Source organism: Phlebotomus papatasi, chromosome 2 (assembly GCF_024763615.1).
Source record: "Phlebotomus papatasi isolate M1 chromosome 2, Ppap_2.1, whole genome shotgun sequence".
Classification (NCBI taxonomy): Eukaryota; Metazoa; Arthropoda; class Insecta; order Diptera; family Psychodidae; genus Phlebotomus; species Phlebotomus papatasi.
Genome location: NC_077223.1, coordinates 69,894,146 through 69,916,970, shown reverse-complemented (window position 1 = coordinate 69,916,970; position 22,825 = coordinate 69,894,146). Strand labels below are relative to the sequence as shown.

At 33.1% G+C, this 22,825-nt stretch overlaps 1 protein-coding gene across 2 annotated transcripts in view; it reads right to left on the bottom strand.

Moving 5' to 3' along the window:
• Positions 1 to 18,502, bottom strand: part of LOC129804183 (SKI/DACH domain-containing protein 1) — a 45,518-nt gene extending 27,016 nt beyond the window's left edge. The window contains exons 1-3 of one of the 2 annotated variants that reach the window (XM_055851263.1): positions 18,288 to 18,502; positions 11,310 to 11,372; positions 31 to 405 (exon numbers count right to left, since the gene is read on the bottom strand). In XM_055851263.1, coding sequence (XP_055707238.1) covers positions 31 to 238 — 208 coding nt within the window. In that variant the 5' untranslated portion in view covers positions 239 to 405; positions 11,310 to 11,372; positions 18,288 to 18,502. The remainder of the gene's footprint in view (positions 1 to 30; positions 406 to 11,309; positions 11,373 to 18,287) is intronic. The other variant, XM_055851264.1, reaches the window with a different exon arrangement.
• Between the last annotated feature and the right edge of the window lie 4,323 nt (positions 18,503 to 22,825).

The following is a 22,825-nucleotide window of genomic DNA, read 5'->3' as shown; positions in this document are numbered from 1 at the left end:
AGCAAGTGAAGAGAGAAGATATGCGATTACCTATTGTTGCCATTCCGGCGCCTAAAAGCATTAATACAATCCCCAAAGCAAGAGCGCGACATGCATGCCACAAGCATCGGGAGGTCATTTTTGCCCGCCCGACCTCGACATTGAACGTGGCTCCGGATGCTGGACAGGCCCTCCTCACGGGCCCCATTGACGGCTTCGTCCGTGGCTGCCATTGCGAGGAGCCACGCGTGCTCGGCATTCCACTTGCTGGGGCCGGAGGTGCCACTACCACAGCCGCCTCCGGATCACTCGCTCCTGCACCTCTCCCAGACTGTGTCTCTGTTTGTGTGTCATTCGTGGGATTCTTGTGCCAGGAGACTTGTAAGCTGTGTTGAGTTTCTGTTTTATCTTGACAGTTTCACTGAACTGTGAAATAGAGACAATTATTTTGGTATTTCCAGTGTGTGTGTGTGGATGTGAGGTGTTAAATTTTAAAGAAGTCATGGTCTGTGAAATACATTTAATTATGTCCTGAGCACTGTGACTTAGAAATTTAGTTTTGGCATAATTTCACTTATATAACGAACAAATTAGATTTTCTGCCACTACTGGGAAAGCCGAAACATTCAAACCAATATTTTGCAAAAAAGTTTAGTAAATGGTGCTTATTAATATTTTAAATAAGTCCCACCTAGACTAGTTTTAAGTCACACCCTTGGTCACACCCTCTTCAGACATTATTTTCAATTTTTAATAATGAATTATGGTACCATTCTAATGAAAAATGAGCATGTTTTTAGCACTGTACTGTTCACAAGTACAAAAGAAAAACTTTTCTCCTGAATATTTTTTTAGTACTCCCTCCTTTTTAGTAGAAAAAGGGGTAGCAAAGCATCCCAGGCTTTGCGAAATGCTCAAACTCGTGACTTAGATGCTATACCGCAAAAATACTTTCGCATCATTTACTGTTTACCGGTTCTCAATCGATTTGAACTGATTCATAAATCACTCACAAGATCCCCTAAAATAGTTGTAAAAGTAATAGAATTAATTTTCTCATAAAAATTAGTTATCGGTTATGAACCGGTCCAATACCGGTTCAAAATCGATTGTAACCGGTTCAGTCTCGTCGGAAATTCCAAGACCTTTCCAACGAGCCTAAACATGACCCATTCGCTTGATAAATGCGCTCTCTAGTGTCTTTTTAATCTTTGACCTTGAAAAATCGTTATTAGGAATGATTCAACGGTATTTTCGTATATAAATAAGATGTCCTTCTGGGTAATCTTTAAAACATATCCAAAAATGAAGAAAATCGCACGACGCGTTTTCGAGCAAAAGTTTTTCAAAGGGCTTACAATTTAATTTTACTAGCCTGAGTTACTTGTAAAAGTTCAAATATTTAACATTTTTTTATTCTATAAAAATATGTCTTTAGGGAGAATAATAAAAAAATAAATCGAGCCTTGCATTTTCTGCTAAAAAAAATGCAGGATTTTTGGTCAAAATTCATACATATAGAAACATATTAGAAAACCGCGGAATAATGTAGTAAAAATTTAATAAAATTCTTATAAAAACGTCAATATTCTAAAATTTAGTCAAGACAAATACAAATAACAAAAATATTAACGAAAAGTGTATACAGGATTTAAATTTTAGAACTAATTTGTATCAACAACATGCTGTGTTTTGTTTTTAGGTGTGATTCCTTCTAATCACACCTATTTCATCATTTATGCATAAATTCTTTTCTTAAATTATTATGGTAAGAAATGAAAAATGAACAGTCCTTTTTAGCACTGTACTGTTCTCAAGTGTTTCTACATGATCGACTTTTCTTTGTGCAGGTTCCTGTCACGACTGTTTGGTGGTCTTAGAACACAACGAGGATTAAGCAAAACAATCGAAACAGGAACCAACATAAAAAGAGTCGACAATGCAGAAGCATTTGAGAACAGTAAAGTACTAAAGAAAACATGTTTATTTCTCATTGGAATAGCACCATTAGTCCATTATTCATACAGTAATGAAATCTTTCAACTTATAACTAATTTTAGTCCATGCATGTAGTGTATTTTCATATTTATGTGGTTTTCCATTGTGTGCATGATTTAAAGAGAATACTATTATTAAGATTTAGTACACGAAGCTCTTTGAAAATGCAACTGAATTTAATTAAATCGCTTAATTAAGTCGCTCAGTGTTAAATTAGTTTAGACAATATAAATATAATTCACGATTTTCCTTATTTGATTTTTATAAAACAGGGATATTCCTTTAAATTTCCTTTATATTCTTTGCACTAATGCCAAAATCCTTTAATACTGTTCAGAGTATTTATTCATGGGCTGAAAAATCGGAATTGAACTTCAAAGAGTAAGTAATGATTTATCTTGAAGTGTAGAGAATACAGACAGTGAGTTGAAATAGTGAGGAAAAGGAATTTTATCTTTATCTTATTGCTTTGGAAGAGGAAGTTCGTAATGGGGTGCTGGTAACAAAGAAAAACGAGAAAAGGATCATGCAAAAATAGGAAGAAAAAGAAAGGACAGTATAATAACAATCGACTATCAATCGTTTGCCCCATCATATATTCTTTCTTTCACACCATTCGATATACTTTTACTTCCTCTAACATGCATTTTTAAAGGATTTCCACTTGAAAAAACCCATTTTTATTTCAAGAAGAGACTTCCTCCACTTCCTTCCACTCTTGGGGAATTGTTAAGCACTACAGAATCCCACAAGATTCCGTATCAATTTTCTTTATGTGCTTTTTCTTGGTGCCACATCAACGTGATAAGAATTTGATATATAAAGACGTTAAATCTCTAATTTATCCTCTAGCATTTTTACTCTCATATTAAATCATCATTATTTACTTTGGAATTCCACTTTAGTTAAAATCTTCAAGGGTTACATTTCATTACGTTTTTTTCCAGCGTTCTCCATTTCACCTGAAAATTTTTCACACCAAGCAAAAAGTGTTTTGAGAAATTGGTTTATTTAAAATTTCATAACTTCCAGTACACTTAATTTTATGGTTTATGCCCTGGACTTACGCGATGAAACAAGGTATATTCTTGAGAATAATTTAGAGAGGCTGAGGTTATTCACTCATGAATTTTCTAAAAGAGTTTTATTAAATTTCAGAGAATGATCATTTCCTTTCTGTCTCTTTGCATTCTGAAAGTTGTTAAATTGAATTGCATACTTTTCTGGTGATTGGAATGAAAGAGGAGTCATTCAAACGTTAACATCAAAGACTAAGACTTGCGAGTAATTTACATAAAAGAACATGTAGTATTTTCTTTCAAAAGGAAAATGTTCTTGAAACTACTTTTCTATGCTCGATTCTCTATGACGTAAAGCCATAATAGTATATATGGTCTGATGGGATGTAAAATTACAGAACTTCTGTCAAAAAGTGAATAAATATAGTTTTGAATTAAATTAAAACCCAAAAAGAATACTGCGTCATCATAAAAAAATCAGCATAATGATGCAAATGATGCCACATGTGAAGCTTTAAAATGTAACATTTCATACTTTGATTGAAAAAAATTACCGAAACACATTTATTCCATTTCATCTAATTGCTCACACTATTCAGCATCAAGCGCAATCAGAAAATTTAATTAAAGGATTCTACTATAATAGCAATTTGGTTCAATCCCCATACACAAGCCATTTCAGCAACTTTCTCTGTTTTCCCGGGAAATTCTAGGGCTGAAAAGTCACTGGAAAATGTTAGTGGAGCTTTCATTATTTTCCCACGCAATCTACACGTTCAACACGTAGATTGGTATGTCAGACTCCTGACGAGGAGCTATGGGAGTAATTTAATCTCACTCCCTTTTTCATCTTTCGTATAAAATAGCCTCCCAAAAATATCTCAACAGTGTGAGAGTTGCCAAATGAGAAGCGTATGTAGGAATATCCAATTGTTCATCATATGGAGGGGCTTTCCATTTAAGGTATATGGATAAATAAAAGGGCAGTTTGGACACTGTTTGCAAACCAATTGAGAAATTTTCATATTCCCCCTATTCCAATTTTAAGTTGAAATAGGTTTGATGAATTTGAAAATTTCAGAAAAAAAATAAGATTGAAAAATTGAGTTGTTTCTAAAAAGTTTAATCTATTTATTTTATTTAAAGTTCAGATGCAAAATAGAACAAAATAAAACGCATTTATTTTTGAGTTTATTCCTTTAAAAAGAATTAAAAGCCCACTGAATTATCCCGGTACGCCGCTTTTTAATACGGATGCTTCTAACGTGATTTGTTTGTATCCTTGTAGCTTTTGTAGTTTTCTCTGGACGCGGGTTTGACACTTAGGATCTTTGTGTGAAAAAACTAATTCTGCATCACTTATCTTTTCGTACCGTTGTACTCTATGAGACAGTGATAAACTTCGTCAATTTTTCAATCCCAACCTTGAACAAAGCAGTGATAACAGTCTTTAAAGAACGAACTATAATAGATAGTTATACTTCTGATCTACGCAAAATCCTTCCATAAATTGTCCCAGAGACAGTTACAATAAAAATCTTTTGTTTTATATCCGGTTAAAATTCGCATTAAAACATATTTTTAATTTTCAATTTCGAAACTTACTGGGCGAACATTTCGTTGTATTCTTGTGGTCGTTTATTCTAAATTTTTCATCTTCGAAAACACCTTTGAACCAAATAATGGTTTTCTTTAAAAACGATTGCAACACCGGTGTACCCAAAATAAACCACACGCCCTTCTAACGTTATGTTTTGCTTTAAAAGTCAAAAAAGTAATTTTTCCTGACTTCCGTTTTTTGAGCCATCTTGTCCTTAAATCAATAAATTTTTGAGGATATAACAACTGGGTTTAGTGTCTAAGGAACGGAGTAGTTAAAAACAGATGATTTTTCTTAAGGCTTTCAGCTAGGACTTCAAACTTTCGTAGTTGGAATCGAAATCTGAAGATCTTTTTTTTTTATTAATTTACTGTTCTCAATTGCTTCTGCATTATCGACTTGTTTTTGTGTAGGTTCATGTCTCGACTGTTTTTCCCAGTCCTCGCCATGTTCTAAGCCACGTAACACTCGTGACAATAACCTACACAAAGAAAGGTCGATTATGTAGAAGCACTATAAACAGTTGAGAACAGTAAAGTGATGAAAACTGTTCAATTTTCAGCATTGTAATAGCACCATTAGCTTTATTGAAAAATGAACATGTTTTTTAGCACTTTAAAATACAGAGCAAAGTCGATTTATTTAAAAGTACTTGAGAACAGTAAAGTGCTGTTAATTTTCCATAATAATAGCACCATTCTGGTAGAGCATAATGGTGCAATTGCTACAATAATGGTCCACCATAATGGTGCTCTTCCAATGAGAAATTCACATGGACTTTTTTTTTTAGCAATTTACTGTTCTTAAGTGCTTCTACACTGAGAGAAATCCGAAAAAGTTAAAATAACATTCCGGAAATGTTAATTTTACCTTACAGTATTGATCCAAAATCGGTATAAATATTACCCTTTTTAGGTGTATTAGGGGTTAAATGTACCCTTTTTCATGTTAATTTTACCCTTAAAAAGGTGTAAAATTAACATTAAAAATGTATATATATTTTTACACCTAAAAAGTGTTAAAGTTCCGAGGAAAAAATGTTGATCGCACCCTCTTTTTTTCTCACCGGACATAATCGACTTTTCTTTGCGCTGGTTCCTGTTACGAGTATTTGGTGGTATTGGAACACAACGAGGACTGGTGAAAACAGTCGAAACAGGCAACAACACAAAAAAAGTCGATTGTTTAGAAGCACTTAAGAACAGTAAAGTCTTAAAAACTTGTTTATTTTCAATAAGAATAGAATCATAAATCCCCATCCACAGGCGTCTTAACCTTGAAGCAAAGACTGACTTCTCTTTTTTCTGCAATAAAGCTTATTATAATTTTGTGTTAAAGAAATACATATATTCTTTTCTTGTCCTGCTCAAATTAAAAAACCTTGCTTAATCATTGAACAAATCTTTTAGCACCTTTTTAAAATAATATTTTATAAACTCTGAAAAGTTCTAAAATTCAGTTTTACGTTTCCTACATGACCAACATTTTATCCAAATAAAATGCTTATTTACCCTTCCGACCGAAATGCATTCAGGCAATGTAACCGATACCTGTGAGTCACTGTTTATTTAAAAAGCTCTTAAAGCAGAGGTGTGCAAGAACCGTTGAAACCGAATAAACGTCAAAATAAGTTTGTTCATGGTAGCGTTTTGACCATTGTTTCATTTGACGTTTATTCGGTTTCAACGGTTCTTGCACGCCTCTGTCTTAAAGAGTTGAATAATGGTGCTATTCCAAAGAAAAAATGAATAAGTTTTTTACTTTTTTTTATTTTTTTTGAATAGTTTTTTTAATTGATAGTACCGGTAAATCTGTATATACTAATATTTATTAAATTGAACTATTCTTAAAAGAATCTGATTGTTTATAGATATTTATATTAGCTGTACAAAAGTATAGCTATCATTCCAATTTTTCAGAATCAAGAGTCGATACTATTGATAATAAACTGTCATGTCACTTCTGTTCTCAAGTTCTTCTGCATTATCAACTTTTGCTTGTGTAGGTTTCTGTCTCTACTGTTTTCCCGAGTTCTAAAACCATCAAACAGTTCTGACAGGAACCAGCACAAAGGCAAGTCGATTACGTGTAAACACTTGAGAACAGTACAGAGTGCACAAAAAAAAATTCATTTGTCATTGGAATAGAACCATAACTCTGTCCATGAGTTGCGTGAACATGTGTTAATTCAACAAAAGGTACTATGAGCCACAAGCCGAGCACTCATCCGAAAAAATAAGTAATTACACTTTAGCATATTGATGAATCTTCGAATGGATCTTCGAAAAACTCTTTTATTTCGAATTAATTCTAGTGAATACGAGGTAGACTACACCAATTTCGAGGATTCGTGTTTTATAATTCCTTTTTTAGAGGAAAATTTCACTAAACTCTTCCGTAAATTTCACTGTGATATGTCGCCTTTATACTGAAACCAACGAGGTTAAGGGTCAAATGAACAAAGAGCAGTCCCCGTCGTCATAAAACCCACTGATGTGTTCAAACATTGAACAGGTTATTTTGAAAATTACACTGAGACAAAAAAGAGAGGCATGTTGAAAAGGTTTGGCAAAACCTCACAAAATTCTGTGGTGCTGAAGAGAGGGGTAAATGGGGTAAAGAATTCAGAAGGATTCTTTGTGTTCGACGTGGTCATCTGGAAAATTGCTACAATATACCACGACTTCTCCATTTTTTTAGGGCAATCATAAATCAAAAGAGTTTCCCTCGCAATCTCTCAATTTGGGATGCTAATACAGTAACATAGAACATGACTAAACGCCACAGGATTTTTTTTAAATGAAAATATTTTCTTAGGCGAGAGAACAAGTGAATCCACCAAAAACCACAAGAATGTTAAAAAGAAAATTAAACGATATTTGAGTGTCTCTTAAGTGAGGAAAGATATGCGAATAATTCTTGGGGTTCTTACATTACGCGGCTTTAGAAAACCATCAATTACTCCCACCGATTCCGTCAATTTTGTCACCTCTCAGTGGCTTTGGAACTGAAAGTTTTAACATAAGAATAGCAAGAAAAAAGTTTTACCGCCAAAGTTGTGGCTTTTTTCATGTGTTTTGTGCTCCATATCTCAACCATCGTGAATAATTCTCAGGTGAATAATGAATTTTCCCAAATACCGCCCGACAACATTTTTTTTCCAATATGAAAACAAAACTTTCTTGCCTAAAGGGATGTTGCTTGAGCTTCCACGCAATTCTCCCCAGCAATTATATCGATCAACAGCAATGGAGTTTATACTGAAAATATTTGTACAACTTCGAAGCATCGATGTCACAGTACATGCAATTTTACTTGGCGAATCAAATTTACATACACTTCCATGGGAAATGTACTTTGAATGGTGGATAGCTTGAAGCATTGCTATCAATAACGCATTTTCAGTGTTCAACAATGAAGCATTTTAGTGAAAATATTTTCTCTTCCGTGAATTGTTTCCAGAAAACAAACATTCACATATTGATATTTATTAACAAGGAATTTTACAATTAGTTTGCACAGGTTCATAATGCATTCATAGGTATATTTTATGATTAATTTAAATGCGTTTTCATGATTTAATAAAGACAATCCTGACAAATTACCTATAGGAGAAGGGTTTTAGGCTTCGCACACGCTCTAGCTTCGAATACTTCGTATTTTTCCCATATTTCTTTAATGAAATATTTTACTTTAGATAAGCTGTTAAAATATATTACCACTTGGTCACACTCAGTAAACGAATATAAGAAAAATATCAAGAATTCGAAACCAGAGTATGTGCGAAACCTTAAATCTTTTCTCTATATACTCATATAACCAAGTTTTTCTTTGATCACCTTATCGTACGCTTGGATCGCTATAACAATATTCGTTAAAAATTGTTTCTTTTTGTGTATCTTAATGATGATGAACTGGCGCAATGTACTTTGAGAGGGACTTTCCGGTGTTCGCCAGTGAAAAAGGGTCACCCTAAGATGAAAACACTTTCTTCGTCTTGCCCAGAGCTTTCGGTCCCGATGTGGACCTTCTTCAGTGGTCGACTAAATAATGTTCTCGCAATTACTCTTAGGGATCGTGAAGTTTGAGGGATACATATCACTCATCACTATCAGGATGTCAATGTGGGGTTTGGTTTTTCTTCTTAGGAGCACTTGTTTCCTAATTTTTGTAGCTAATTTTCACGAAATTTAGGAAGGAAAAATTTGATGTGAATTTTTGGCGTCTGTTACAATAACTAACTTTTTGTGTTGTGTAATGTCGTTTGGACAGCAAACGGTAACAGATATCAAATTGTACTTTTCCACGAAGCATGATTTGCCACATGCGTTGGATGGGTCCCTGTTCGGTGTCCTGATTCTTTTGGACTTCTCGAAGGCTTTCGACAGTATTTCACATGAGCTGTTGTGCCACAAATTGAAACATTTATTTGGTTTTTCAGATGTATCTGTGAAGTTGATTGCTTCATACCTTACATCTCGCTCCCAATCTGTGAGGTCTGGTGGACAAATATCGGATGCGCTTGGTATTTCTCGGGGCGTCCCTCAGGGCTCAATTCTAGGACCCATCTTATTTTCACTTTTTATTAACGATCTTCCGCAAGTTCTCCGTTATTGCGGATATCACTTATACGCTGATGACCTTCAGGTGTACTGCTCTGGGGATCCGTCCCATTCATTTTACACATTTGAGGCCATCAATGATGATCTCTCAAGAGTTGGTCAATGGGCTGACTGCAACGGCCTTCTTCTTAATCCTGCTAAATCTCAAGCCTTAATCATTCACACCAGGTGGAGGAATCCTGAACCTCACCCAGTTTATCTCTCAAATGAGGTGATTCCTTTCACTTCAAGGGCCAGGAACCTGGGTATTATTTTTAATGAAACTCTGACATGGTCTGATCATGCGGCTGAGATTTGCAGGAAAGTTTTCCTCACTTTGCGCACTTTGCGACGCCTTCAGTCCTTCACGCCTCAGGGTACAAGGCTTCTATTAGTTAGAGCTTTAATTGTCCCTTTCTTCACGTACGGGGCTGAACCATTTTTCAGTGCTAACGTTGAAACACAGGCCCGACTGAATAGGGCATTCAACTCTTGTTTGCGGTATGTCTTCGGACTCCGAAAGTTTGATCATATTTCTCCTTGGGTGGATTCAATCCTTGGTCTTCCTCTGTTTCCTTATCTGGAGACTCGTGCTGTAGACTTTATCTCACGGTTACTATGTGTTGGTATGCCACGGTATCTTGCGGAGCTTGTGGTGGCTGGATCATCAACTAGGGCTTCGTGTCTCCGTGTGCCCAGTTCAGGTTGTCGCATTCTCCGCGACTCCCTATTTGTTGAGGGAATCGTTCTTTGGAATAATTTACCTCGCGAGCGGAAGAGGGAGCTTATCCTTAGATTTGTTGGTGCCGCGCGCTCCTCGTGCCCCACATGAGCCTTTTTTCTTCTTCTGCTTTTTTTTTCTAAATTTAAAACTTCTTAAATTTTATGAAGCTAAGCTAATTGTATAGAGGACAGATTGTCCTATTCTTTATCAATAAATTGAATTGAATTGAAAAAAAAAAAAGATTGTGTATATATTGAAAGTATAGCACAGAGAAGATCAGTTACACAAAAGTTCCTAATCAGACATAATACATTTTTCGAGTCAAGAAAATACTTCCCCTTCTAAAGTTCCGTATTTAGAATACTACCCTTTACCATCGTCTACCATTCCACAAGTTTCTCATTAATTAATTAATTAATGTTGCGTCATTAATAATACGGATCTCCTTAACTAAAAAAAATAGAAACAAAAACCATCGGTTCTGCCACTGTTTCCAAGTTGCACTCTGTGTTGATCGCTCTTCTCCACCCCAAGTTTCCCTTTGAACCAATGATACCCATAAATAGTCCGGCTGGAGTACTGTTTAAGACACCAACCCATTTTGAGACACTTTCTGCCTTAACAAAATTGATATCTAACGCAAAAAGGCACTTTTCGAATCCGCAGCGAAATTTAGAGTACAAATATTGATTCGTATTACTTATGGAGCACCACATCCCGAGTAATGGGAATACCAGAAATATTGAATATTATTTAATGCAATATGTTACTGATGGGTTTTACTGTTATTAGCAATCTAGTAAGAATGGAGTTCTTAAATTAGCATTTATTGATCTTTTTTTTTTGGCACATGCTGAGCCCCATTTGGTCCAATTTATGTTTGCGGAATGATATTAAAGTCGAAGATTTTAGTAGAATAGAACCTTTTTTTCGTGCAGAAGTGTAGAAAAATCTTGCGGAAAGAGAATTCCTGCCTATTTCAGCCTTACTATTTCATTGTCATTTGGGGTGATGAAAGGAGGCAAGTGATATCATCACGGAAACAGATGTTATAAGGGTGGTAGGAAATTCTTCTTTTATGCTAAAATATCTGGAATTTGATGTGAGCTTTTCAAGATTGGGTAACACTGATAAACTTCACGCATACTTTCTATCCCAATTTTGTGTCGTCTCTCTCAGATTTTTTATGTGTGTTTTCTCTAAGTTTTGTGGTGAAAAGTAGGGCAGCAATACATAAATAAGAGAAAGACTTCAATAAAAAAATTTTTTTTCGAATTGAAGAAAGAGAATCAGAACAAGTTAAAAATTCAACAGAGATATAATTTCAAAATATAGTATTTTGGGAAAATATATTTAAAAAAACTTAAAAATTTAATAACTTTATTTACCTTCAAAAAGTTTTTGTCAAACGTTGTGAATACATCAGGTTGTTCTCATTCCCAAATAATAATCTGTGAATTTGAAGAAGCTGCATTTAGGATTTGGAGACACACTTCATATAGTACTAATACTCTATTCACTTATGTCTTATTCAATCAATTGTCTAACAGGTGAGTTTAACATGGGAAAAAATCAATATATCGTCACTTGTATCAAAAAATGTTAAAACTGCATATAAATTACAATTTAATGAGTCAAAAAGTTCAAGAAAATGCATATTCGCGGCCTTTAATAATTGTAAAAAATTACGTTTAACTTGTTATCAGACTTGGTCTGAGTCTATCAGTATATATCGATAGCTCCATTCCATACTATTCTAAGTCGACTTAGAATTATATTACACCGAGAGATATGTTGTTCCTGGGATCGAGATCTACAACTAATGAAAATTTGGTGGTCATCATCCGACGCTCAGTTAACGAGATATTCAATTTTTTCGGAAAAAAACACACCGTTGAAACATTCCTATAATAATGGTTTTCTAAGGTTAAAAGTCAAAAAGGCTGGCAAGAGCATTTTCCAACTTGATTGTATTATGGTTGGGCTCATGGTGTAATGACTTAAGAAGGTGTGCTCACTACATAAATAGAGAGTGACAACATGATATCTTGTGTCTCACTCTTGAGGAATTTGAATTCTGATTCTAACGACATTTTGCTGTCAATTTGAGTGGTGTGAGTCGAAAATTTTCGGCGGCGGTAAAGCTAAATTGCTCCGGCTTTTTCAATAAAAATGGTTTTCAAGACATTGTTATTAAATTCTGTTATATTTGAACGTATTATCATACGATTTCTCTGTGGCATTGCATAAACGAGCAGTAGAAAATAAAAATCTGCTTAGCAAAAAATTCAAAATGGTCAGAAAAAATAATAAAAATGGGTAGTAAGAAATTAAAAAGAGCAGTAAAATTTAAAAAAAAAATGCGTTCAGTAAAAAATTAAACATGACCAGGAAAAAAATTAGAAATTGGTAAGAAAATAAATTAAAAACGAGTAGTCAAATAAAATATTAAGAATGATCAGTAAAAATATTCAATTTAGACAGAAAACAGTTTAAAAGTGATTAAAGGCGTCTACACATTGGGAGCAATTTTCGTCAAAAATTGCGTTTTTGACAGAAATTTGACGTTTCCCCCTACAAAGCTGCAGGGAATTTCCTTCAGAAAAGCAATTTTTGACAAAAAATTCTCCCAATGTGTAGAGACCATAAGAAAAAATTAAAAATTTGGAGAAAAAAATAAAACCTCAATGATAAAAAAAAAATAAAAATGATCCGTAAAAGTATTCGAAATGAGCAATAAAAAAATTAAAAAGTGGTCACCAAAATTAGCAATATAAAATAAAATATGGTGAACAAAAAAAAATAATATTGAGCAGTAGAAATACTCGAGTTGATCAGTTAAAAATTAAAAATAAATAAAAATCTGGGTTTTTCCAGTGCATTATTATGAGAGTTAAACGGTAAAAAGTAGCTAATAATTTTTAAAAATTCATTTTATTTGGAGCAACGATACGGTATTAACCTGACGATCCGAGGAACAATGCCGATCGATGGTGCTCTTCCCTTACATAAAAATCTATCAGAAATTTTGGATTGTCTACAAAATTGTCTTCAAAAAACTAACAAACAGACTAAAACCAATTTCAAATTTCAAAGATGTTTTCATGAGAATTTCATAATATTTTGCAAATTTCGAAAATTTTCATGAAATGTTCCCTATTCATCTAAACTATTTGAAAGTCTCAAAAAGAGAAAGTCATCCGAGAGATAGAAATCTCAATATCTACATACTTTTAAAGCCTCCCTTTGGGCTTGTAATGTGCAAAATTTCACTTGAAAATGAGGAAAAATCGATGAGAAATACATTAAAATATTTGAAAAACTTTAAAGTCAAATTTTCTCTTAAACTATGGGAGATATAGGCCTCATACTTCGCATCTCAATAGGCTCGAGATGTGCGAGAGTTCACTTGAAAATTAATAATATTTCATGAGAAAACTTTAAAGTTGATTTTCTCACTTGTCTCGCAAATGAAATAACTTCAAAATGGAACCAGATTGAAAAAACTTAGTTGCACTAATTTAATCATTTTATACAAATTTTAGATGAAACTTTTGGCCGATGAAAGACGGTCAACTTTTGGCCCACGAACCGAATTTGCAATGTATGACTCACAACATAATAAGCTGACCTGGAATTATCACAAAAAGTTTGCGCATATAATCAGAGAAAATTAAATCATTATATAAAAGCAGAAAAAGCAGAAAACGGCATATCTTCTTCTTTCAATAACAATAAAAGTTTCTTATGTGAAAATACATTTATATATGCCAATTGCGATATACTTGGGGTTAAATAAAGCATCTAAAATCATTTTTAAAATAAAATTTAACAAAAAATATGGAAATATTTCATAATTTTTAGCTGGCTGACAAAAATATAATTTTGAGAGTGGCCGCAGAGAGTTGTTAGACTCACACCTCCAAAGTGTCAAAATTGCCGAATTTCTTTGTTTTTATGATAGAATATTTTATGTTGTAAATTGTGTTCTTAAAAGTAGTCTAAAAGGTTCTAGAACCGCCTTAATTGTGAAAATTTAGAATTCCGGTGCGTGTGTGACGTTTTCTTGTGAAGAATTGCGGGGGTAAGGTGCACAATTTCTCAGATGAGCTTCTTTAGAAATTGCGCTATTTTTAAGGAAAATACTCACAAATTTAGGATTTATAAGCCTTACTTGGAATAAATTATTGAATTTGAAAGGAAAATGAACCGTATTGAATTGAAATCTGAAGGTTTTAACAGCTTTTCAGAAGTGACCGTTAATTTTACAATTTCAAAAACCCCAATACTCCAGCCGCCATGTTGTGAGCACACCTTCTTAGTTCGTTACACCATGGGTTGGGCTCACTAAAAAGTGAACAGGTAATGATCGATTTTAAATCGATTAGTAATTTTTGCTCGAAAATCAATTCTATTACTCATCAACATACTTTGAGCGAACTTTTGAGTAATTTATAAATCGGTTCAAATTGATTTTGAACCAGTAAACTATAGATAATGTGAAAGTACATTTCAGATATAGCATCGAAGTCACGAGTTCGAGCATTTCGAAAAGCCTGGTACGCTGTGCCTGCCCCTTTTATCAATAGATCCAACTCCAAATATAAATGAAATCACATATTTAAATGCACATTAGCGACAATTAATGTGAATCGCATTAAAATTTTAAAGTGCAATGGTGATAATACCGTTATAGTTATTATTTACAATTTGAAAAAAATCAAAAAGTAAATTGGATATTTAATTTTATCTTAATAAATATGTTTTTTGCTTATATAATATTTTCAAATATTTCTAGAAAAATAACGCCAAACTTTGTGAATTAATTTTCCAAAGTGTAACGTATTGAAGGGAAGGGTACCTGTCTGATCAGAAAACGCATAGTAACCTACTGAGAAATCATGAAAACCCTTGCAAACCTACTGGGAACACTTGCAAACATATGAGGAATACTTGGGAACCTTTAGATTATTTCGGAAACTGTGAAGACAAGCAAATATGAGTTACTCTTAATAATATTCAATATTATTTTAAATTATTTCAGTATTGGACATGGCAACCCCATTACCCTGCCTAAGGGTCTAAATTGGCCTAAATAAAACCAGGCTGATCCTCGAGAATATTTAATCTGTAAAATTAGGTAGTAGAGATTTATCCCAAATTGTCACACACTTAATAGCTTAGAATAATCGATTATAAGTCTTTTGCGTAAATTTCCTTTATCAAATCCTTTATTACCAAAGGCTAATTTGATAAATATTCTGGATGATGAACCTGAGTCCATTTGAGCCTTAAAACTTCCTCTCAATTTTGAAAACTCAAATCAGAATCTTCAGAACTATTTTAGAATTCTTCCAAACGCTATCTGAATTATCATGAAGTGTCTACAAAATGCTTACAATTTAAATCGATGAATTTAATTATTCTAAAATTGCTACTGAGCAGAAATCTCAGCAAAGGTTCAATTTTAACCCTTTAAGGACGAGTGGGACACCGGTGTCCCAAAAACAAAAACATATTTTTGACTATAGAATATTATTTTGTACTCTAAATAGTCAGGAAAATTAGTTTTTATTTTTAGGACACCGGTATCCCATTCATCCTTAAAGGGTTAATTTAACATATTAAGGGAGGAATAGGTCACGGGTCATCCAAAGAAAAACATCATACTTTATGACTATTTAGAGAGGAATAACATAATTTTAGATTATCAGAGAAAATGTTTTTGGTCTACTCGCTCTTGAGTTTACGTGGATCAAAAAAGAACGGAAAAACAGCTTATTTGTTAAATTTTTTTCAACATAAATAATTTTTATCTTAAAGAGCTAGACATATAAAAGTACAATATTTGAAACATATTTTTTGAAATTTTCAGCCGTTGGGACATGATATTCGGAGACCTATTTTGAAAAAAAAAACATATTTTTCCGTGGACGAGACATCTCAGAGTATATTCATCTGAAATCGAAATACCAAAAATTGCCTGTTATGGCTCCGGCACACCTTTTAGATAAGGAAAATTTCATGAAATCGAAATTCACATCCTTTTCCATCTCAAATTGTTTGCATTAGTCTATCCTATGCTTTTGCACTCTTCTTCTTCTTTTGAACATCACACCAAATTTAATTTAGTTTAGTTCAATTTTGAGACCGAAAGAGTGGAACAGACTTATGCAAATCTTTTGAGAAAAAAGAGATTCGAATTTTGACTTTATGAAATTTTCCTGATCTAAAAGATGTGCCAGAGCCATTAAGAATTAAATTCGTACTTGAACGGTGCATTTCTGCTAAAAATACAATTTTGATTTTTGAGAGAATTTTACACGAAAAATTATCATTTTCGGCATATTTTACACCGACGCGACGTTTCGTCCTTTAAAATAAATTGAGATAAAGACAAAAAAATCGCCGTTCACGTATGACTGTAACTTATCTTCTAATAGAAAATATTTATTTTTTTGACATCAGATGAATATAGTCTGGAGAAATTTTTTCTGCCGCAAAAAAACTTGTTTTGAAAAACTCTTTCCAAAAATCCGGTCCCAACGACTGAGTTTTTAAAATTTTTAAATTAAAATTTCAAAATATTACCTAGCGAGCATCAAATGCTAACAGATTTCAGTTCAGCTGAAAATATATGATATTTTCATCTGAATTCTGGTAACCTTAAAACGACACTCGCGAGGCAGTGCCATTTCCATATATTTGGTTAGCACTTTTTGCTCGAGAACTGCTGACGGGTCACCATATTTTTGTCGATCGACTCAGCAAAAATATCCTGAAAACTCTGCTTTTATTTAGCTTACTGTGTTCACTGGGTAGTTAAAGTGTTATACCTTTAAGAGCTCCAATTAAATATATTTTTTTTATTATCTATAAAGAAGTAAAGAAAATATAGACTGTTTTTGTGTGCATAACCCACGTAACCCCTTGAAGGATTAAGCCCTTTTATTAAATCAATTGGAGAGATCAAACTATGCAGGAACTTAATTAGTGTTAGGCTCAGATACTGCTTCATTAACTTGAACGTTTTAGCCAAACGCTTACCAGGTAGGGTCAGGGTGTAGGGAGTAGGGATGCGCTTGTTCACGCCTGTGGGACAATGAGTATTGATAAGTTAAATTTGAGCAGTAATAAAACAATTAAAATCAGTAAGACTCTAAAATGTAAGTTTTGGAAAAAAGGAAATGAAAAATTTTTCAAAATTCACTGCAACCTTTTAATATTATTAATTATTTTAATCTTACAATGTAATGATTTGGGACTTTTTCTAAGCAGAAATTAATAGATTTTACTTTTTGGTATTTTACCACTCATTTGTTTTTCCATTTGCTCACATATTTCATTTACCATAATAATGGTATTAAGGTAATCTTTTCTACTGAGTAAAGGACAACGAGAAGAACGTCTGTTCACTTTAACTATCTGCCTTGGACTAACTCTAGGGTGTGTAGTGTGAGGATCGAAATGAAGTTGGGAGACCGGGGCAGAATTAGCTCATAAAAACATCAGCTTCATAAAAACATTTCTTGTACAAATTATACGCAATGGAAAATTTTATTTTGTGGCTAATTCTATCCAGTTCTCCCCTAAGCAGCATTTACCGGAAGGTTATGCAAGATCACGAAAAAAGGGTGTAACAATCGGTTTCATTTTCTGCTTAATGGAGTGAAAGAACTAGGGTAAAATGGGGTAATTAGGAATCGGACCTAAATTAGAATTTTGATATTTTCCCACTGTTTTGGATAGGCGAACGGAAAAAGAAAACGAAAAAGAAGTACAAGCCCTATATTTTTTTGCTCATCTAAAACAATGAGAAAATTATAAATTTTCAATTTAGGTCTGATTCCAAATATCCTTGTTGTATCCTACCACATGAAACGATGAAAATCGAAAATATGCAATTAAGACAATTGCTTACACAAGCGACAATGTAATAGAGACTACAAATGAAAATTTTAATTGAACTGTGAAGTATTTAACATCAATGATTGATTAATTGAATCTTTTATTAATTCGAATTTATTGCAACACGTATTTCACTTTTGAATGAAGCTTTTAATCTGTATAGTGTAAAACGTATCTTTATTATAAATTTACAGAAACAAAAAAAATGTCACGTTATGCGGGAACTTTTATCACATCCATCTTCTCAGACGTCTTCGCAAACTAACAAATTGCACCTTGTTTTACAGAGAAGTAAAAACATATTAAAAAGTTTTTGTATCTTCACACAACAAAGTTAAAACTCTCAATACATCAATCTTTATTGTCATTCAACAGCGTGCAATTGAATTTTTTTTGTTAAAATTGAAATAGAAGAACAAATTCGAAAAAAAGAAATAGTATACAATACAATAACTCACACTTCAATTAATAAAATAAGATGAGTACATCGTATGAAATCTTTCTTGTCAATATTTTCTCACCCACTTCACAACACTCAATGGATTTTCACTTATGATAGAATTCAATATGAATTTATGGTGCAGAAAATTATGTGGGAAAGCATCTGAAACAGTTGGTTGATTTTTATATCACTCTCGAGGGGTGTTTCTTGTGCGAGAGCAACTTTCACACTGGTTCGTCTCATGGAGAGCTTTGACTTCGGATGCTGCGTGAGTATCGCCGGATTTGTATGTCCATGTGCAAAAGAGAAAGAGAGGTTTTCAGGAGGGAAAAATTGAGAAAATGCAAAACAATTCGTCTTACGCTAGACTTGGTTTGAAATCCTGGGAATTCCCTTATCAAATACTATCAACCAATAAGAAACTATTCTTATCAATATGTCGCCGACATTCTAGCATTCTATTACTTGATGTAGCAAAAATTTTAAAATTTAACGAGAAGATCAATCTTGTTATTAAAATTTTAATGAGAGATTTATCCAACCAAATCAGTTACTGAAAAGCTGTCTCAGTCAGAGTCCACGAGTTCGGGCTATAAAAAAGTCAAACCAAAGGGGTCCAACATCTCTCCCGCTCGGTGAAAGACTCCACTCTCATGTGCTGTACTCTCAACACGAGGCTTGTTTTCATTTTCTGTACTACCCTTATCATTCCCTTTCGGAAAATACTGTATCAAAAGCCCGACTTTTTCTCTGTCCGCCTCAATCTACATCAAGAATCTTCATTGCGCCTTGGTCTTCTTGTCTGAAAAGGTCTGCTGATGGATTGAAGGACGTCTAGAAGGGACTCTCAGAGGCAGACAAAAAAAGTGAGACTGTATATCAATTTCATGTTCTGAAAGCTCCAGTGAACTCAAGAATTTTCCCACATTTTCATCTCATGGGCTATGAGCATCAACAGGTGACATGCGCGTCATTATATCGATTTATGGCTTTTCTCTAAAATTCAAGAATTTTTACATTTATTTCTTTTTTTCTCTGAACAATTACATTTTTTCCGCTTCTGCATATTCCCACTCTTCGCGTAAAGCATTTCATTACCGTGTATAAATCATGAATTGAGAACAATTTTGAGCCACAACACTTAAAGCTTTTAAAGCAAATGAATAAAAAATTATTTTCCCAGATGATCTCCCGTACGATGTAGCTCTTAATTGTTTCAGGAAGTTTCTTTATGCGGTGAAGAAATTTTGTCCAAATGAACTGCAATTCTCAGGAAGAAAATTTAAGTGAAAACTTTCCCACAAAATGTTCAACAAGCAGATTTTCGGTCAATTAAGCGGCTCTTTCATCCTAAATGTTATTAACTCCACAAGGAAAGTCTATAGAGATTTTGGTAATACTAAAATATGCACAAAGTGTCGCCAGCACTAGAGTTACTAAAGCTTGGGAATTTAAGACTATCTCATAACTGAAATTATTCCAGATAAAAAATAAGCTTTTAACATTTAAATTATTTTAAATAATTTTAAGTCTACATTAAAAAGGGAAAAATTAGAGAATTATTTTGTTAAATGTTTTTGAAATTGCTTCACAAAATCCGACCAAACCAAAACACCATGACAATAAAAAAGGGAATAGCTCAACACTTCAAAATTTCGCTAAAGAAATTGTACAAAAATAAACTTAAAAAAGAAATAATAGAATTATATTTAATTTCTGTAAGTTGCTAAAAAAAATTTTCCCAATAATATGCTGAAATATAAATTAGTAAAAATAATTTTGAAAAAAAAGTGTAATGAATGGCTTTAATATGGATGAATTTCTACACTGAGAAAAAAATGGGAATGCGAATAACTTTTTTCCTCATAACTTTAACACATTTTCGGTATAAAAATATATTAACATTTTTTAATGTTAATTTTACACCTTTTTAAGGGTAAAATTAACATGAAAAAGGGTACCTTTAACCCCTAATACACTTAAAAAGCATAATATTTACACCGATTTCGGATCAATACTGCAGGGTAAAATAAATATTTCCGGAATGTTATTTTAACTTTTTCGGATTTCTCTCAGTGTACGTGTAACGATTATCCAAAACTCGCATATCCATGCACAATACACTAATAGCGTTGATACTTTGTTTCTAAAACGATCTTACAAATCTATCATATGTACGACTTAACCATTTTAAATTTTTAATCAATAAAAATTATGACCTTGAATTGAATATTAAAGACAATAAATTTCTCTCTACCGAATTTTGAAAAATAACTCCAATTTTACATTGCTTTAATTTTTGCAATTCGAAATCTTCAGAAAATGGACCTTAAGGACTTACGTGGGTCAAAAAGACTAAAACCTCAGAATTATTTTTTATAATAAAAAATTGTTTAATTTAACAATTCACTGAATTTTTAATTTTAAAATTTCAGCGCGTAGATTTATCTAGTCTAAAAGCCAAATATTTCCTGTTAGCAGATTAAACTAGTGCCAGAACGAAGGATTTTTGAAAAAAAAAGAATTTTGGAAAAACCGGATTTTGATCTAAACTGACTAGTATCCATTGGCACTTTATAATGTCTGGTGATATAATGTCTTTGAAGTTATTCGGGCTCCAGACCTAAGGCTTAGCCATACGGCTTAACTGCTCTAATTTCTTATCAGTCAAGATTTAAAAAAAAATCTAACTTAAGATTCGATTATTAAGAGCAAATCATCTATCCGATTCTGAAAAACCAATAAAATTGGTTGTAATTTAGGCGTTTGAGACCTTCGAAAACTGGGTTAAACCTTTAGTCTGAAGACCGCTTTAGCCGTTATAGCCTCCTTAGAGTTATCACCCCAAATGAACTGTGATGGCAACCATTTGCTTAAAAGAATCTTCGTCAGGACAGGCTTTTTCTCTCAATCTCCTCTAAGTTCAACAGTCTTACTACAATCTCCTAACAGAAAATGTTTCTTTTTATTTCAGATTAATCTACTAAGTAGTCGTAACTACCACAAAATAAGATTTTTCAAAAAAGGTCTCCAAAAATTAGGTCCCAAATGCTGAATTAAAAAAATGACAATTTAAGAAACTATTGTGGGAATAATCCGACGGTAATTGCAATCAATAATATGGAAATTCGGAAGTCGTCGAGAAGAGACAATCACTCAGGGAAACACATCAACTATCTCCAGAGCTTTCGGCTCGGTCTCCAAGCCTTCATCAGTGGCTCACTCAAGTCTTGCAATTTTTTTTACTGAGACTCGTTCAGGGTTTTGGTCAGGATAACAACAGGGCAGTGTAAGAATAGTGCCCCTGTTCCCTCTTATGCCCTGTTGTAATCCTGACCAAAACCCTGAACGAGTCTCAGTGAAAATATTGCAAGACTTGTTTGAGTTTTTTAAAAATTGTTATTTATTTAAAAATTGAAATAAAAACGGCTCCAACTTTTTGCTCCAGCCACTAATGAAGGCTTGGAGACCGAGCCGAAAGCTCTGGAGATAGTTGATATGTTTCCCTGAGTGATTGTCTCTTCCCGACGACTTCCGGATTTCCCTATTATATCGATTAAGAAACTATTGTTTAAATATGTTGTACTTTGTACGCTTAATAGCTTCAATTTTTTTCTATGAAGGTAAAAAATACTATTTAGAGAAAATATGCCGTTTTCGAGACCTCATGTCATATAACCCTTAAGACCCTGAAGACCGTGTAACAATTTTTGAAGGTCAGAGATTGAAAAAAAACTTATTTACCCTTATTTATTTATTTTATTTATTACCATAGAAACTCAAGGGGAACCCGTGGAACCCATACATATTTTAAGGAACTCACGAAGAACCCATATATTTTTTCAGAGATACCCGAGGAACTCATACATTTTTCAGGAAACTCACTGGGAACGCATATATTTTTTCGGTTAACTAGATATTCGAGTCACTATTACCCCTTGAATAACCCTGTGATATCTTCCAAGCTAAAAGATACCGAAAGCGCAGATAGTTTTAATGGATCACAAGAGTTTTAAAGAATTCGAATAAGGAATATGGAAAATAAAATATATAGAGTATTAATTATAAGAATTTTTCTCATACGATATTTAGACCTGAGGTTTAGCCGTATTCCTTAACTTTATTAGTTATTTATCGGGCAAGGTTTTACTCGATTTACTGAAAATTTTAGGTTACAATATGACATTAGGTGTAAATGACTTATTATATTTCGAAAAATCACTAAAATTGCTAGTTATTTATATAATATTTTATAATATTTTTGAACAATTTTTTTTTTAATATTAATATTAACTTTAACTCCAAGAGAGAGCAGTTTCTATTTTGATTAAGTGTTTATTTTTTTCATTTTTTCCCAAACTCCTTAAATTTTACATTTTATAAAAAATACTAAAGATGAAAATTCTATATTTATTAGAATAATAAACATTTCTCATAGTGAAATCAAGTTTTCCGTACTAGAAATGTTCTCTCAATTCAACTCGAGTTGAAGTGAAAGTTGAAACTCCTTCGAGATTTCCTTTTATTGCTTTAACAATCCACCCTCTAATATTC